Below are 18,791 nucleotides of genomic sequence, written 5' to 3'. Positions count from 1 at the left end.
ACTTGAGAGAACAGCCACAGGGATGTGATGTCATGCGATGATGACCTGTGACCTCTGAACTCCACCCCTAGCATGCGTCTGGATTGATCGAATGGCCAAGCAAGCTTAGCTCCGCATGTTGAACTAACAGACGATGATGATGACGGGACGACTGCATGCTAATTAGCATGTCTTTTAGTTTGGAAGTCCTGACTTGCTTCATGTCTCATTGCCTTGTCTGCTGAACTTCACCCGAATAAAAAATCATCTTTTGGGAATTATCTAAAGATATATATATATACAGTATAAAAAAAACTGGCAAGAATGTGTTTTTGAAAAATGCTGGAGAAAAAAAATCAAAGCTAATCTGTGCTGTGTGTATATATGCCTCACAGGATGTGAGTGTAAAGTCATTCTTGTCTTAAAGTGATACTGTCCCATTTTTTGAAATAAGCTTATTTTACACCTCCCTTTGAGTTAAATGATAAGGTTTTACCGTTCTCCTGTACTTTCAACCGTTCTCTGGGTATGGCAGTGCAAATTTTACCTCCAAGCTAGCAGTTAACATTGAGTCCTATGAGACCGGTTAGCCGCCAGCTGGTCTCATAGGACTCAATGTTAACTGCTAGCTTGGAGGTAAAATTTGCACTGCCGTACTCAGAGAACGGTTGAAACTACAGGAGAAAGGTAAAACTCAATTATTCAACTCAAGGGGAGGTGTAATATGAGCTTATTTCCAAAAATGGGACAGTATCACTTTAATAGAGATATGACTGATACTCATTTGTAGTGACCCTAGGGTGTTCCTAGCATTAAGATGTTAGTATTAGTCGACTTGTATCGATTGCAACCTACATGGTCGTTAATATAACAGAGCTCTTTTTTGTTTTGTGTTTGTATTTTTTCATTTTGTTTTTTGTGCAGATAAATGGCTCATTTAAGTTGGGAGCAGCGCGGGTCCTGTCGGGCTGGCAGCAGTGCATAGCGCCCGCACTGCAAGACCAGGCCAACATGAACGGCACCAGCGAGCAAGTCGACATCTTGCCTCCCAATTGTATGGTGAAAGACCGATGGAAAGTGGTAAGAAATAACATGTGTACATACTGTATTAATTTCATTATGTCCAACTGTTTAACTTAAACACTTAGTGTTTTCTTTTGCCTTAAGACATGTAAAAGTTTTTATCTTTTACCTAGGTAAAAACTTTTACATGTCTTATGGCAAAAGAAAACACCAAGTGTTTATACCTACATACTCTTCTGCTATTGTTTTGTTTTGTTTTAATCAAAAGTTTATTGAGAAATGAGATATGCACCTACTGGATGTATTTCTTTCTGAGTTGTTGGGCGCTGTGGATCTGAGGGGAGCTGGAGCCGGAGCCGGAGCGTTAAGAAGAAGTTACTGTCAGTGGCTACGTTTCCATGAGATATTTAATTCTGAATTAACTGACTTTAATTCTGAATAATGCTTAATTCTGATTTGAAAATGTCATGTAAACACCTTTTAATTCGGAATTAAAGTAAAGATCAAAGTAAACTCGACAGAACTACTTAATTCTGAAGGATTTATTCTGAATTAAAAACATCATGTAAACGTAGTGGATGTTGCAACTGTACACTGCACCTTGATGTCTTGTTTAATTTCTGCTACTTTTTTAATGCATCGTCCTCTTCTTTACTCTGTGTAGGACAATGCTATCAGTGTTGCAACTGTACACTGTGCCTTACCCTGTTCTTGTTTAAATTGCTCCTTGTAAGTCGCTTTGAACAAAGGCGTCTGCTAAATGCTAATGTAATGTAAATGATGTAAAAGAAGACAGCGTGTTAGCAATGTGCAATAGCTTGGGATGAGAACATTTACACTGTATCTTTGAATTCTTGCAACAGTATCAAATTATTTCCGCAGGAGACGGACAGCCGGTGTGATCCGCCAGTGCCAGTGTCATGTGCTGCTGTGCCTGTAACGTCTCCTGCGGCTCAGTTGACTTTCTCTGCGACGGAGGAGACTTTATATCTTATATCTCCTGTGTGTATGTGTGTGTGTGTGTGTGTGTGTGTGTGCGTGTGTGTGTGTGTGTGTGTGTGTTTGTGTGTGTGCGTGTGTGTGTGTGCGTGCGTGCGTGTCCCCAGACAAAGAAGATTGGCGGCGGGGGGTTTGGGGAGATCTACGAGGCGCTGGATCAGCTGACCAGAGAGAACGTGGCGCTCAAGGTGGAGTCGGCACAGCAGCCAAAACAGGTGCTGAAGATGGAGGTGGCCGTCCTCAAGAAACTACAAGGTGAACTACTGTGCGTGTGACGGAGGTCATCTTGCACCTGTTCACCCCCCTCGGGGATCGAACGTGCGACCTCGTCAACTACAACGGTCTGGCAATGGGAGACACAGGACAATACCGCTGGGCCAAGAGACCAGTCTCACAGCCCAACGGCACGAGACTGTATGAGGCTTTCGGAGGGAGGTTTTACCAAACGTTCCACGCCAACTCTGCTAGTTAGCCTCCGTTACATGCGCTATATTTAATTCCTGGTGTGATGTGGTTAACACGTCACCAATAGTTTGCATACTAACTATTGATGTACCTTTTTGGTAAAATAGCATGTGTGGTAACTTGGCTTACGGCCAGGGTTGAACAACTGTCCTTGAACAGTGTTGCCAAATGTGTCTGACCAAATCCCACCCAAAAGCTTCTCAAAAGACGCCAAATTGTGCTAAATTCCGTCCAAATTCAACAAATTACATTGACTTCTATGGGCCCAAAAAGGCTAAAAAAAAACGGTAAATGGCCAATTTTTCCCGTTTTTACCCCTCAGATGCTCATCCCAAGTAGCCCAATTGGGTACCCGCAAAATCTGGCAGCACTGTCCTTGAATCTGTGACTAAGGAATGGTCTGAAATTTGGCCAATTTTTGACTTTGGCATCCACAGTGTCGTTGTGATTTTACTCAAAACACTCTCACATACTGTATGTCCCTTTGTTTTGTATGTTTTTTTTTTTTTTAGGAAAAAATCACGTGTGTAAATTTATTGGCTGTGGAAGGAATGATAAATTCAACTACGTTGTTATGCAACTTCAGGTGAGTGAGGCAAATCTATAACATATACAGCATATAACTGAAATCAAGTGCATGAAATGTGCCTCTTTTATGAACACTTTTACATCAGTAGAAACCTGTGGTGACTTGATTGCTAATACATTAGCCTTTTCCACAGTGATGTCAGACAAGTTCTGTTTTGAAGCGAAGCAGCTACAGTATACATACGATGTACTAACAGGTTCAGGCAAGAAATACTGGCGTCTTTACGTGGCGTGTATTGTCACACCAGTGTGACGGGAATGTTTGTCTCATAGTGACGTCCTGTGTCTCGTAATGACGTCCTGTGTCCCATGATGACGTCCTCATAGTGACGTCCTGTGTCTCATGATGACGTCCTGTGTCTCGTAATGACGTCCTGTGTCTCGTAATGACGTCCTGTGTCTCTTCCAGGGACGTAACTTGGCGGAACTCAGGAGGAGCCAGCCGCGTGGCACATTCACCATGAGCACAACACTCCGCCTCGGAAAACAAATACTGGAATCTATTGAAGCCATTCACTCTGTAGGCTTCTTACATCGAGATATCAAACCTGTACGTTCCCTTTTCTTATTTTACTGAACAGTGCTTTATCACTGCGTTATTCAGCTGATGATCACTTCTCCCAGCTCTTCTCCCAGCTTGGCTTACGCCACCGCAAGTCTCTTCCAAGTTATAGTCTGGCCAGCCAATCCATCTACAACATTTCTTAGCGGGAGATGCAAAAGGCCTCTTTTCCACTGCCAGTTTTCTGGTAGGCCTACAGCTATTTGCTTTTCGAATAGGCATGACACAGCTCAATCGGAATGCAAAAAGTGGGGTCGGAGTCACACTGTGTAGAGCTGTAGGCCTACTAGAAAACCGTCCTTTGAAAAAAAAACATAAGATACTTGTAGCCATGCAGGTCAGGCTGGTATTCTCTCATCTGGACGTGCTCATAATGAAGAGGACATGCCTGATATAGTAGCTTTCCATATCAACTATTTTGTCTTTCTCTTTCATGATTGAAATCATGGAGAATATTGAAATATCTAAAACCTGACTGTTAGCACTGACATGGAATTTTGATCACAAGGTAGAACACAGCCTTTAGATCGTTAGCTTTGATAGATCATGTATGAGTCAGAAATACTTACTCAAAACTTAGGCTAATTGTTGTGCAGATGATTTTTGTTAATAACTGACCTGTTCTTTTTCAGTCAAATTTCGCCATGGGGCGGTTGCCTTCAACATATAGGAAATGTTACATGCTGGACTTCGGGCTTGCACGACAGTACACAAACACCACCGGAGAGGTCCGACCAGTAAGTAATTCATTTTCACACTCATCATTGTATGTGTTTGTGATGGAGTGACCATCACTACGGTTGTGGGTGTGTTCTGACTAACATGCCAAGACCCTAGCGCTTTGGTGTAGTTGTCAGAGCCCCAATTTACTACCCCAGAAGGTCTGGGTTCGAGTCCCAGCTGGGCAACTCTACTCCCCTTCGCTACAAATGGTGTCAGAAGTGGGATGGTACCGTGAGGCCATCGGAAGCATACCCATTGTGTGTGAGCCGTAATTCCATGTGAGGGACCCCCAGGATTGGTGACCCTGGTGTGAGGGACCCCAGTGATGGGTGAAGCATTGATGACGGGGCACACTGGATGGGAGAAGCATGATGGGCAGTTGCGTGAGGGACACCATGAGTGTGTGAAGAGCACGGGTGCGCTTCCCGAAGGGGAAGGCAGTGTGATGGAGTGACCATCACTAGGGTTGTGGGTGTGTTCTGACTAACATGCCAACGAGCCTGGCTCTTTGGTATAGCGATCAGAGCCCCAGTTTACTACCCCAGAAGGCCTGGGTTCGAGTCCCAGCTGGGAAACTCTACTCCCCTTCGCTACAGTGTTATATTACTGTTTACCAATGAAACACTTGTTTCCTGTTTTATCAATGGAGCACTGTCAACATAAAAGGTGGAATTCCAATCAATGTTAATTTTACCAGCAGTCAGTCCATATTACAAACAGAGACCAGGACAAATTGATTGAAACTGGTTTAGAACCGTTCCAACTGGTTTGGACACTTTTATATTGAGGTCTTTAAAACACAATTTAGATAGCCTGTGAAGGCAACATTCTTCCACTGTGTCCGACCTAAACAAACCGTACGAGGCCGCTTGGATGGGCCGTTCACTGCTCATTTTCAATCAATCTCTCCAGAATGGTTTTTTTAACTGTGCGCTCATCTCCTCCATTCGAAAATATTTTCATTATGTCAATGCAAAACGATCCTGAAGCAATGTTAAAAACAAAAGACTGGGTAAAGGGGCTCCCATAAAAATGTGTATGTTGGAATGATAATGTCTGTTTTTTTATCCCATAACAGCCCAGAACAGTTGCAGGGTTCCGAGGAACTGTGAGATACGCTTCAGTCAACGCACATAAAAACAAGGTCAGCTGTACTCCTGCCTCATCTCATCCAACTTCATGAAAACATGTTTGATTATGACTGCTGCCTGTTGCTACAAGTTACAATGTATTCCGTCTGTCCAGTTAGTCTGATTAAGTTTCAACAGGTGAATGGATGTTGCTAAATTGTGGATGCTATTATTACTCTTTATACTTTGCACAGCACATCACTGGAATACACATTGCCATATTATGTCCATGTATCTGGACATGTCCATGCTTAATAAAGACTGTATCAGTATCTGGACATGTCCACGCTTAATAAAGACTGCCATGTATGGACATGTCCATGCTTAATAAAGACTGCATGTATATGTCCACGCTTAATAAAGACTGTATCTGTATCTGGATATGTCCATGCTTAATAAAGACTGCCAGCTCATTGTTTTGTGTTGACATTTTACAGGAAATGGGTCGCCATGACGACCTGTGGTCTTTATTTTACATGCTGGTGGAGTTTGCTGTTGGCCAGTTACCATGGAGAAAAATCAAAGACAAGGTAATGGAGTGTATCAAGCTGGAACTTAAACAGTGACATATGTGATGTGATGTGATTTTATGTTATGTTATGTTATGTTATGTTATGTTATGTTATGTTATGTTATGTTATGTTATGTTATGTTATGTTATGTGATGTTATGTTTAGACATTAACATGTTAATTTCAATTAATTAATCACACGATTCGATTAATTAATTAACGCGATTTAAAAAATGTATCGCAGTATAATATAGCTACATAGTTCTGGAGTAGACCAATGGAGGGCAGTATTACGCCTGATGGTGAACAGCCTGCTGAAATTGAGAAGAGTTCTCTCTTCTTTTAAAAATGAATAATATTTTTAGATTAAGCTTATTTATTGTAATTATTCAAAATCCATGTAAAAGAATATATCTTTCACTGCTCTCAAGTCACATATTTAAATGGGATTAAAATGTGATTCATTCGATTAATTAATTCCAAAGCCTACAGATTAATTCGATTAAATTTTTTAATCGAGTCCCAGCCCTAGTTATGTAATGTTATGTACCAGGGGTGGGCGATACGGCAAAAATGTCATATCACGATTCATGATTTGATATCGTCATATCTGACTACTTGTATTGCCTCATCATGACTGATGAAACCTTTGCTTTGCTTTCAGTAGAAATGTAATGCATTGCAATGCATCGTAGAATCGAATCGAATCAAATTGCTACCTCCCGAATCGTTATCGAATCGAATCGTGAGGGCAGTACCAATGCACACCACTACTATCCACCAGCTGCAGTGGGAGCCGTTTATATTCTCCATGTGCATACCATGCATTCCAATATGCAGACTCCTGTCCTCCCTTGCTCACTTGCTCATGATGAGGTCACTGATGACAGAAAATGAATTAAATATCTTGCCAAAGCACAATTCTAATGTCATTTTCTCATATGCACTCGGGAAAGAGAATGAAAAACCGCCCAAAAGTTGTTGTGGCTAGGTTGATGGTTGGAAAACTTTATTGTTTTCTTCTAGGAGGCTAGGCCAGGAGGCAGGGCGAGGCCACAAGCACAAGTGGAGGATGGGAATCTGCATATTGGAATAGTGTTGGAAATTTCGGGCCTTTTTGCCCTTCCCTGCGTGTTCTTTATTCGAGGTAAAAAAGGCAAACAACTCAGTATTCAAGTATAATAAAAATCCAATGATTTAATTCCGAAAAAAGTATAAGTACAAAAAGTAGTAATTTGTCAAAGTTTAGACAACGAGTAGTAGAAGCATAACAGAGCTCTGGAGTTTCCTAGTCTTGACTGATCCCTGACCAATAACAGTATTCTCTCAGCCCAAGATTTGGAAACTGACCTGACTTTCCCTAAGTGTGTCTTATAAAGGAGTTCTCTGTGTGTGTGTGCCTATGTGTTTACTTGTCATTTCATGGGTGTGTGTGTAGGAGTGTGTGTGTGTGTGTGTATGTGTGTAGGAGTGTGTGTGTGTGTGTGTGTGTGTGTGTGTGTGTGTGTGTGTGTGTGTGTGTGTGTGTGTGTGTGTGTGTGTGTGTGTGTGTGTGTGTGTGTGTGTGTGTGTGTGTGTGTGTGTGTCTATAGGAGTGTGTGTGTCTGTTCATGGACCAGACACTAATGGGTAGACAACAGATAGAGGGACAGAGAGGGTTGAGAGGTCAGAGGGGAGGTCAATGAGAGGGGAGAGGGGACAGTGGGAGAGGGGGAGAGGGGAATGAAGTGACAAATCTTATTCCCTGTAACATATGGATCATATAATCAACTAAACTTACAGACATCCTGACTCCTAAAAGATCAGGGGTCAACTCTGGCCTGGAAAATTAAGAAATGGTGAAGGAGGGGGACAGAGCTGTATTAGGGGAAGAGGGTCTGTGACCTATCAGAGATGTAATGTTGAAACAAGTGTCTATGTGTTCTTATGTGCCTAGCAACAAGTGTGTGCACGGCGTCTTCCGGTCCAGCCATCTCCCTCTCGTCCATCCTGGTCCTCCTGTCATTACTTCGGGTGGGCTGGTATTGGGCATTGTTTTCCTGTTTAAGAGAGAAACCAACAGAGAACACAGAGCAGATACACAGGCCTGCTGATATTCATTGACTAGACCCATAAGTCAGGGGTACTGACATTTCCTGGTGCCTACTCCCAGACCCTGACCCATCCTTCAGGTCAGAGACAACGAGGAGTGTGACCGGTTTATGGCCATCCCTGAAATTTAGATTAGGTTAAAAGCTGCTGCCGGACCCTGCTCCTAAACAGACAGCAAATGGTTTTAAAATAAGGTTAGAAGCTCAAACGGGTCAAACCAACTCCACATGGACCAAAAGTTCCACCAGGCCTGTCACAAACACAAATGGTTACTCACCAGTTTATTAGTTGAAACCACATAGGATTATATTTCCAATATAATGATGCACACAAATATGAACACTGATTTCTATTTATAAACTAATGCACATACTATAAGCATTCTCTAATTACTAACAACTAAACTGATTTGATAAAAAGGAAATAGGTTAAAAAAGGATATTTAAAAACGATATTTCTCTCAATGCACACAATGTGACTGTCTTTCAGGGTGTTTCCAGCTGGACACCGCAAGGACCAGTCGTGGTGGTACTAGCATTGGCGGATAGAGATAAATAACAAAGTGTGAATCAAAGCTAAAAAGTATGTTGTATGTATGTATGTATGTTGCAGGTTGGTAACTAGCAATTGTGGTGCTGTCACGTAAACATGGCCCAAGACCAGCGGCTCCTGCTGCACAGTCACATTTCCAGATAATCACGTTTGTCTCTTCTGCTAACACATGAGGAGGCCATATTTGTAGTCCAGTAGTCGTGTCTTATAATGGTTTTCAATGGGTGAAAAGACTACAAATAATGACGTTTGTCTCTTCTGTTATCAGGAGCAAGTTGGTCAGATTAAGGAGAGGTACGACCACCGCATGCTGCTGAAACACATGAGGAGGCCATATTTGTAGTTCAGTAGTCGTGTCTTATAATGGTTTTCAATGGGTGAAAAGACTACAAATAGTGTTGTTTGTCTCTTCTGTTATCAGGAGCAAGCTGGGCAGATTAGGGAGCGCTATTACTACCACATGCTGCTGAAACACATGAGGAGGCCATATTTGTAGTTCAGCAGTCGTGTCTTATAATGGTTTTCAATGGGTGAAAAGACTACAAATAATGACGTTTGTCTCTTCTGTTATCAGGAGCAAGTTGGGCAGATAAAGGAGCGCTATGACCACCGCATGCTGCTGAAACACATGCCTTCGGAGTTCAACGTCTTCTTAGAACACGTTCTGGCCCTGGATTACTACACCAAACCAGACTATCAGGTAGGCTTCTGCTTTCGTAAAAAAAAGAGAAATTGAGGCACTATTTTTTTTTTAATCTTTTACAAATCTGCCCAAGGGGAAAGGGCTTATTTGAACTTTGCATGCAGAAAATGTCACATATTCAGTAAAACGTTCGGCTGAGTCATAACAATAGCAAATGTGAAAAAAAAATGTGACAAACTAACTGAGTGTTTTGAACTTGACAGCTCTTGATGTCAGTATTTGACAACAGTATAAAAGACCGAATCATAGCTGAGAATGAGCCGTACGACTGGGAGCGCGGTGGCAGCGAGTCTCTGATCTCCACCAACAGCACGTCCACCGCAGGACAGAACAACACGCGGCAGACGGCCGCCATGATGGGGTAAGACGACAGCACTGCTGCATCCAGGACATTTAAAACATACTGTATACTACAGAATACCGCTATGATGGGGTAAGACGACAGGACATTTAAAACATACTGAATACTACACTACATTTAAAACATACTGAATACTACACTACATTTAAAACATACTGCATACTACAGGACATACCAGGGCATTTAGAACATACTGTATACTACACTACATTTAGAACATACGGTATACTACACTACATTTAGAACATACGGTATACTACACTACATTTAAAACATACTGTATACTACACTACATTTAGAACATACGGTATACTACATGACAGAATAACACCATGATGGGGTAAGAAAGACGACAGGACATTTAAAACATACTACAGAACAGAATAGCACCAGGCAGACGGCCGCCATGATGGGATAAGACGTCAGGACTGCCACATCCTGTGTGTGTGTGCGTGTGCGTGTGTGTATGTGCCCGCACTTTCTCATGTGAACGTGTGAATGAGTGTATTTGAAAGCAATTTCTCTATGGTCTCATATCTGGCTGCAGCAGGGTGGTGGTGACCATGACCTCATCACGGTATCAGCAAATGTGTAACAGGGGCCATGTGTTAAGAGGTTAAAGCTCCCAAATGTGTAACAGGGGCCATGTGTTAAGAGGTTAAAGCTCCCAAATGCTAATACCTGTGAATGCTGTATCGACCAAATGCTAATACCTGTGAATGCTGTAAAGCTCCCAAATGCTAATACCTGTGAATGCTGTAAAGCTCCCAAATGCTAATACCTGTGAATGCTGTATCGACCAAATGCTAATACCTGTGAATGCCAAATGCTAATACCTGTGATGCTAATACCTTGTGTAGGTTATCAAGGAAAACAAAGAAGACGCTGCTCACTCTGCTCCATGTTTTATTAGGAGGCCAGGTGGCTGAAACGCCACTTTTGTAAAATATGGAGCATCTGCTAAAAAATAGACTGATTGACAAGTGGTCAGCACCTCCAAAAGGCTTTATTGGTGTGATGTGACGCCTTCTTTTTTTTCTGCTGCAGGGTGGTGAGCCCCGGTCACTAGCCTCTTGTTACCTATTCAATAGTGTGTCTTATCTGGTTGATGTCAGGTGGTTAACATGACCCTGGTCCCCGGTGTGTGTGTGTGTGTGTGTGTGTTTGTGTGTGTGTGTGCGTGCTTGCATGTGTGTGTGTGTGTGTGAACGTGCATGTGTGCGTGCGTGTGTGTGAGTGTGTGTGTGCGTGCTTGCGTTTGTGTGTGTGTGTGTGTGTGTGTGCGTGCTTGCGTGTGTGTGTGTGTGTGTGTGTGTGTGTGTGTGTGTGTGTGTGTGCGTGCGTGTGTGTGTGTGTGTGTGTGTATGTGTGTGTGTGTGTGTGTGTGTGTGTGTATTGTGCAGCGTGGTGAACATGACCCAGGTGCAAGGTGAGCTTCATGCTCGTGAGAACACGGACGACGTCCTGCAGGACGAGCACCTGAGCGACCAAGAGAACGCTCCGCCCATCATGCCGTCACGGCAACCGGCCACCGAGGGAGACGGCTGGGAAGACACCGATGTCAACCGCAATAAACTCAGGATTAACCTCGCCAAGGTGAGTACTGTACACAATAAACTCAGGATTAACCTCGCCAAGGTGAGTACCGTACCCAATAAACTCAGAATTAACCTTGCCAAGGTGAGTACTGTACACAATAAACTCAGGATTAACCTCGCCAAGGTGAGAGAAGACCTCTCCGTATCAAGGTCGAGGAGGAGAGTAATCGAGGGGTGTGTTTGTTCTCAGGGCGGGGCCGAGGAGGAGAATAATCGAGGGGTGTGTCCTGAGTCCCCCGGTGGCCAGGTGCGATCACTTCGATACCGACGGATCAACAGCCCTGAATCCGACCGCCTGTCTGCTGCGGAAGGGAAAGACGGCTATGGAGGACAGAGGTGGGTGATCTGTTACCAGGCAAACACACATACTATTATTATTATTATTAGTAGTAGTAGTAGTAGTAGTAGTATTAGTAATATTATTATTGTTATTAGTAGTAGTATTTGTTAGCCTCGCGAGCCATCCTACGTACTTCCGCCAAAGGATTGGCTCCACTACTGTAGTCTGGCCGTGCTTCTCTGTGGAGTGCCTGGAGCAGTAGAATTTTGATCGCAACACCCCCCCAGAAAACAGCCAATAATCGAATACGCCCCCCACGTGGGGGCGAAAAGGGGAGGACGCTCGTGACAATGACGTACACATCTGCGCCAGAGCCATTGGTCTGCGCTATGTTGTTGTTGAGTAACTGCCAGCGATTGGGTGAGAGGTGTCCAATAATTTCAAACCATAACTGACTGCAAACTTCCTGCTTCCTACAATCGCTTCAGAGCAAACAAAGTCCAGACCATAAATACGAAATGAAATGGTAGTATTATGGGATGGTCAGGACCAGGCTAAGTATTAGTAATATTATTATTGTTATTGTTATTTTTGTTATTATTACGGGTCAGCCGGTTATGGTCAGAGGTGGGTGGTGCCAGAGGAAGTAGAATAGAGGAGAAGCTGCACTCTGATTGGATATGGTCAGAGGTGGGTGGTGCCAGAGGAAGTAGAATAGAGGAGAAGCTGCACTCTGATTGGATATGGTCAGAGGTGGGTGGTGTCGGAGGAAGTAGAATAGAGTTGAAGCTGCAGTCTGATTATGTTGTGTGTTATGTTGGTCCAGGTCCTGCATGGTCATCCATAGCTATTTATTTGTGTGTGTTATGTTGCGTGTGTAATGAATGGTAACGCAGGTCCCGCATGGACATCCTGGGCTCTCCATAACTATGTACTTGTGTGTGTTATGTTGCGTGTTATGTATGTGTGTTATGAATGTGTGTGTTATGTTTCGCGTGTAATGACTGGTAACGCAGGTCCCGCATGGACATCCATAACTATGTACTTGTGTGTGTCATGTTGCGTGTGTGTGTTATGAATGTGTGTGTCATGTTGCGTGTGTAATGAATGGTACCGCAGGTCCCGCATGGACATTCTGGGCTCTCCATAACTATGTACTTGTGTGTGTTATGTTGCGTGTTATGTATGTGTGTTATGTATGTGTGTGTTATGTTGCGTGGTAACGCAGGTCCCGCATGGACATCCATAACTATGTACTTGTGTGTGTTATGTATGTGTGTTATGTATGTGTGTGTTATGTTGCGTGGTAACGCAGGTCCCGCATGGACATCCTGGGCTCTCCGTCGCGACACCTCTACTCCTCCCAGCCGGCACAGATGCTGTCCATCGATTGCCGTGGCAACCCGCTGGCCAGTGGGCGTGCGGACGGCTCGGCGTCGGTGGACCAGGAAGCGCACAGCAACGCCTTCATCGGGTCCGTCCCGCTGGCGGAGGAGGAGGACTTCGACAGCAAGGAGTGGGTGATGATCGACAAGGAGACGGAGCTGCGCGACTTCCACCTGCTCGGGGCCGAGCCCACTACCTCGGGCACCACCGACGACGACCCCGAGGAGCTCCGCCCCCTCGAGGACCCGGAGGAGCGCCGCAGGCTGCGAGGGGCGTACGCCATGGGGGGCGGAGGTGGGGACCCCACCGTGAGACCCAAAATGAGTTGGGTGGGGGGCGGTGACAGGAGGGCCATGATGCCCGTGGCAGAGGAGGGTTCCAGGAGGAGCGGAGTGATGTCACGAGGAGGAGGAGCAGAGAGTCCCGCGCAGTCGCCCTCGCACCTGACGCCACGACGCAGGGAGTCGGACCCGTCCGGGCCTCACAGACCGGTAAGAGAATCATTTCACATAAGGGACGCCTTAGAACTGTAGGATCGGGAAAGGATCTGCACACTGCTTGCAAAAGACTTAACCCCTTAAGACGCGGCTTTATACATTTGTTGTTACCAGTATGGTAATGACCAAGTTGTGGTGCATTACTAAAGGGCCTGTGTTGTGTCATAGTATTGTAGTGCTGAGGTAGTTACATTTCAATGAGTATTACAGCGTGCCACTGGAGTAACGGCACGCTTTAAGGGGTTAATTTTATTTGGAGCAACGTTTCGATCATAGATCTTCTTCAGGCTCCAATGCCGGCTCCAAATAAATTAAGTCTTTTGCAAGCAGTGTGCAGATCCTTTCCCGCTCCTACATGTGACAGGTTTTTGATTTGGCACCTGCTGATGCTTTTTTTGCTGGATGTGCACGCGTTCCACGATACTAAGATTTAGAACTGACCATTACATCAAAAGTTTCATCGCAAAATGACCTGTATCCATTTTAGAACATTTTGGGAAATTAACATTTTTGTATTGGGCATTGCATTGCCTTGCGTTGTAAAATGCATTTCATATTAATTACGTTTTTAAAAATGTGAATGGCAAAAGTTGAATGGCAAGGAATATAATGCAAAAGTCAAAAACGGCCCATCATTTGGCAACAACATTCTTCACATATTCTGACATATTGTGTCTGGAATGGAATCTCTGATGACTGGTGCTAACGGCTGTAAACAAAGCAATCGATAGCCAAGTCTCCTTCTGTACCAAGTAAACCCATTAAGACCTAATCGGACCCAACAAAAAACAAAATTGCCAAAGCTGTTAAAGGAAAATACACATGGATTATACAGTCGGTCTGAAAGTTACAGTATATACCCACAGATACGTTCCCCAGTCTTAATGGGGAGAGGCAGAGGTGTCAAAGGCAGAAGTAAAAGTAAATTCATGGTGTAAGTACAACACTAGCACATGCCATTACATAGCTGTTACACCATTTAGTTAGTGAGATAGAGAGACTGTTGTTACCGAAAAACACTACAAACCTAACAAGGACCCACCACAAATGTGATCCAACCAATGCAGTCAGATGATTGTAAGACAAGTACATAGTAGGTCTACTGGTTACTCAGATACGTTATCTGTGTTGGAAAGAAAGTTACCTGTGTTGTTTCTTTTTTTTACTTTTACTTTTGACACCTCTGCGTAAAGGATACTGACAGCAAAGCACCAGTAAGGACTGAGATTGTGATATCACAGTATAATGTGAACTGTGTCATAGTTTCTGCCCAACTTTGAAAGCTGGAACACTCTTGCTGTGACTGGTGCTTTCCTCCTGTAATCAGCACTCGCAGCACTTCTCTCCTCATGCACACCGACTGCCTCTTCCAGAGTGCCTCTTCCAGAGCGCTTCTTCTCACACCCTCCTCGTCCTCTGCTTCTCACGTTACCACGGCAACTGTTTGACCTGTTCTGTTCAAAAGTAGAGAAGTTTATTTCACCCAATCAGAAACGAGACGTTTATTTCACCCAATCAGAAACGTGCAAGGCAGCAGCAAAATGAGAGAGAGAGGCCCTGCTGTAGCCCAATGGTAGGGCACTGGGTTACTACACTGGCGACCCGGGTTCCATTCTCTCTCTCTCTCTCTCTCTCTCTCTCTATCTATATATATCTCTCTCTCTCTCTCTCTCTCTCTCTCTCTCTCTCTCTCTCTCTCTCAATGTTTTTAGGTTTAGGCAATCTTCCTGCGCTAGTAGGCTAAGTCTTTTTATTGTTATGAATTTCAACGATGTTGTGATTGCTTCCTGAGTGCTGTTGTTTTAGGATTATTATTACTGTGTTTGAATGTGGGAATGTGTATGTATCTGAAATTGCTAAATCAATACACACGCTATATAAATACATTTGCTGTATAAATACATGTGCTATGTAAATACATCCAGTATATAAATACATCCACTATATAAATACATATTAATATATTATATTGTATTGTAATGTAATGTATTGTATGTTAAACTGGTCCACAAGACTAACATATCGACCCCGCCCTCTTTTATGGTCTCTCCCATGTGCTCTGTAAGTACATGTTGTATTGTATGGGATGTGAACCTGGTCCACAAGGCTAACATGCTGTATTGCAATGTATTGTATTGTATTGTAATGTATTGTCTTGTGTTGTATTGTATTGTATATTAAGCTGTTGTATGTTAAACTAACATACTGACCCCGCCCTCTTGTATGATCCCTGTCTCCCAGTTGGACGAGGACCGGCTGCACGGCCCGCGGCCCAATCAGCTGCGGCGGCTCGCCTCCTACGTCTTCTCCTCGTCCACGCTGGAGACGGAACAGTACCCTCACGCCTCCAACAGCTCCTTCATCCAGCGCAGCCGCTCGGCCGAGAGCAGTCCGGCACACGCCGCGCAGGGAGGAGCTCGTTGGGGAGGCTCTCGCCGCCACGCCCCGCTGCAGACGCCCGGCAGTCCGCGCAGCCGACACTCCATGTTCAACGTGTCGCGCTCCCAGTTGCAGCAGATGCTGGCAAAACTAGTCAACAAGAACGCCAGCTAAGGCACCTCAGAGGCTGGCCAAACTAGTCAACAACAACGCCAGCTAAGGCTAAGACCTCATCTCTGTTTGTTTTATTTTGTTTGTTTGTTTGTTTGTTTGTTTGTCACTATTGTAGGCCTCACGTCCACCACGCACACTCTACCATAGACCTACAAAACTCCCAACGCTCCCCTCCCCCACAGAAATGAATATGCACATATTTCAAATCAGGCGTACAACACAAGCCTATCTTAACACATCACACAGTAAATAAAGAAAGAGCTCAAAACATGAAAAGTGGAGGACCTAGTAAATACCTAATGTAATAAAAGTGGAGGACATAGTAAATACCTAATGTAATAAAAGTGGAGGACATAGTAAATACCTAATGTAATAAAAGTGGAGGACCTAGTAAATACCTAATGTAATAAAAGTGGAGGACATAGTAAATACCTAATGTAATAAAAGTGGAGGACCTAGTAAATACCTAATGTAATAAAAGTGGAGGACATAGTAAATACCTAATGTAATAAAAGTGTATTTGCAAGGACGAATATGAGTGTTGGTCAGGAGGTTATATCTCTTTATTAGCTGGGCTCTAAACGAAGGGACTTCCTGCTCTTCTTTATTAGCTGGGCACCAATGCCGGGAGCCCACTCACTAAGGGACTTCCTGCTCTTCTTTATTAGCTGGGCACCAATGCCGGGAGCCCACTTCATGCCCACTATAGGGCTTCATGCTCTTCTTTTAGCGGCTGGCTGTGTTTTATTTCAAATTCCAGCAGTTGAATAATACACTAGCTTGAGTACTTGTATTTATGACTTAAAGAACCTTGCACTGAAATGAACTTGCAAGCAAAATGCCAAGAAGCCATTGACAGAAAACGTTTGTGAATTTATTAATGATAAAAAAAACTCACTAAAATGTAAAACATCGAACCGATTTGATGCACTAGCATACCAGTTTATTTGATTCCATGAAGCTCCACAAAGTACAAGCCAAACTATATAGAAATAATTACTTTTGTGACATCTTAACATTACCTTCTGAAAAACATGTATATTAACTAAATTTATCTTTTCAAAATAGTGCTTTTCAAAAATCAGTTCCACTGGTACCTTATTTCTGAAGGTCAGATAACCTCACCACATTCAGGTTTATTCTGCAAGTTGTCAGCTATAGGGGAATGCAAAGCTCATTTTGGTCTTGAAAATACTACTAACGGGTCAAAGACGTCTTTGTCATTCAGTGTTATGGACACCTTCCGCCGACTGTAACTGCAAAAAAACTGTGATTTTTAAATAGCTTCAAGTGAATGGATGACAGCCGAGGCTTTCATGAATTCCCTGTAACAATAAATAAAAAGAGTCATGTTTTTTACAGTTACAGTCAGCAGAAGGCATCCGTTACACTGAATGACAATGCCATTTTGCACGTTTTTGACCCTAACATACCTAAATACAGTATGTGTATAAAAACAAGGTATGTTACTATGATCCGTTGTCTTACAAATACAGAAAATGGTCATGGAAGAGGGCTGTTCAAATTGCTGCATGCCAGTGTTGTCACAATGAACTGAACAGACAATGAAATGTCCGACTCCAGCCTCTTGTATCCTCTTAAGGGAACTCGTAACTCCAGCCTCTTGTATCCTCTTAAGGGAACTCGTAACTCCGGCCTCTTGTATCCTCTTAAGGGAACTCGTAACTCCGGCCTCTTGTATCCTCTTAAGGGAACTCGTAACTCCGGCCTCTTGTATCCTCTTAAGGGAACTCGTAACTCCGGCCTCTTGTATCCTCTTAAGGGAACTCGTAACTCCGGCCTCTTGTATCCTCTTAAGGGAAATGTCCGACTCCGGCCTCCTGTATCCTCTTAAGGGAACTCGTAACTCCGGCCTCCGGCCTCTTGTATCCTCTTAAGGGAACTCGTAACTCCGGCCTCTTGTATCCTCTTAAGGGAACTCGTAACTCCGGCCTCTTGTATCCTCTTAAGGGAACTCGTAACTCCGGCCTCTTGTATCCTCTTAAGGGATCTCGTAACTCCGGCCTCCTGTATCCTCTTAAGGGAACTCCGGCCTCTTGTATCCTCTTAAGGGAACTCGCATTAGGAGACAGATGTAAAGGAATGGGAAACGAAAGCCAAGACCTACATTCTGTCTGCATAGTTTACAAAGCATATTGATTACAAAGCATATTGATTACAATAGTAGTTGAGTAATTGATTACAGTATCGTAGTTAGACTTCCTTCTTCCATTCATCTTTTACAATATCTCCCAGTGACCAGCTGGGCAACATTTGAAAGTCTGCAGTGTGTGACCATTGTGAAGGCAGGGTCTGTTGCCTTGCGTGTATACTAGGACCGTCAAAAAGATGAGGCGCACACAAGGCTTGCAGGTTCAAAAAGTGTACGTATTGTGGCCGACAAAGACAAATTAACAAAAGAAGTCAACGGAAAATATCTGGAGCTACAAACGTCTCTGACCTAGTCCATTATCAATGTCTCCAGTCTGGAGAGTTTGTAGCTCCAGATATTTTCCGTTGACCTCTTTTGTTAATTTGTCGGCCACAATTCACTTTTTGAACCTGCAAGCCTTGTGTGCGCCTCATCTTTTTGACTGTCCTAGTACGTTTTACGTGTTTGTTTTGCACATTTTGAGTAACAGGCAAATCATTCGGCTCCTTTGTTGTCTCTGCTGCCACTGTAGCTGCAGTTTAGAGGTTTCTTTAAATGTCGTCATGAAATGGTGTACAGGAGGTTGGGGAGTGAGTGTCAACGAGAGAGAGTGAGTGTCAAACTAGGAAAAAATATTG

General features: G+C 43.7%; 1 protein-coding gene across 1 annotated transcript; it reads left to right on the top strand.

The window, feature by feature from the left end:
* Positions 1-975: 975 nt before the first annotated feature.
* ttbk1a (tau tubulin kinase 1a) lies at positions 976-16,234 on the top strand. The gene is made up of 13 exons (XM_063217683.1): positions 976-1,059; positions 2,109-2,256; positions 2,979-3,052; positions 3,464-3,604; positions 4,249-4,353; positions 5,418-5,483; positions 5,907-5,999; positions 9,198-9,323; positions 9,530-9,687; positions 11,091-11,283; positions 11,476-11,621; positions 12,881-13,442; positions 15,690-16,234. The coding sequence occupies exons 1-13, from the start codon at positions 991-993 to the stop codon at positions 15,999-16,001; spliced, it is 2,193 nt and encodes a 730-aa protein (XP_063073753.1). The 5' UTR covers positions 976-990; the 3' UTR covers positions 16,002-16,234.
* Positions 16,235-18,791: the final 2,557 nt, after the last annotated feature.

This window comes from Engraulis encrasicolus, chromosome 1, assembly GCF_034702125.1.
Source record: "Engraulis encrasicolus isolate BLACKSEA-1 chromosome 1, IST_EnEncr_1.0, whole genome shotgun sequence".
In the NCBI taxonomy this organism is placed as follows: Eukaryota; Metazoa; Chordata; class Actinopteri; order Clupeiformes; family Engraulidae; genus Engraulis; species Engraulis encrasicolus.
This window is presented reverse-complemented; position numbering and strand designations above follow the sequence as displayed.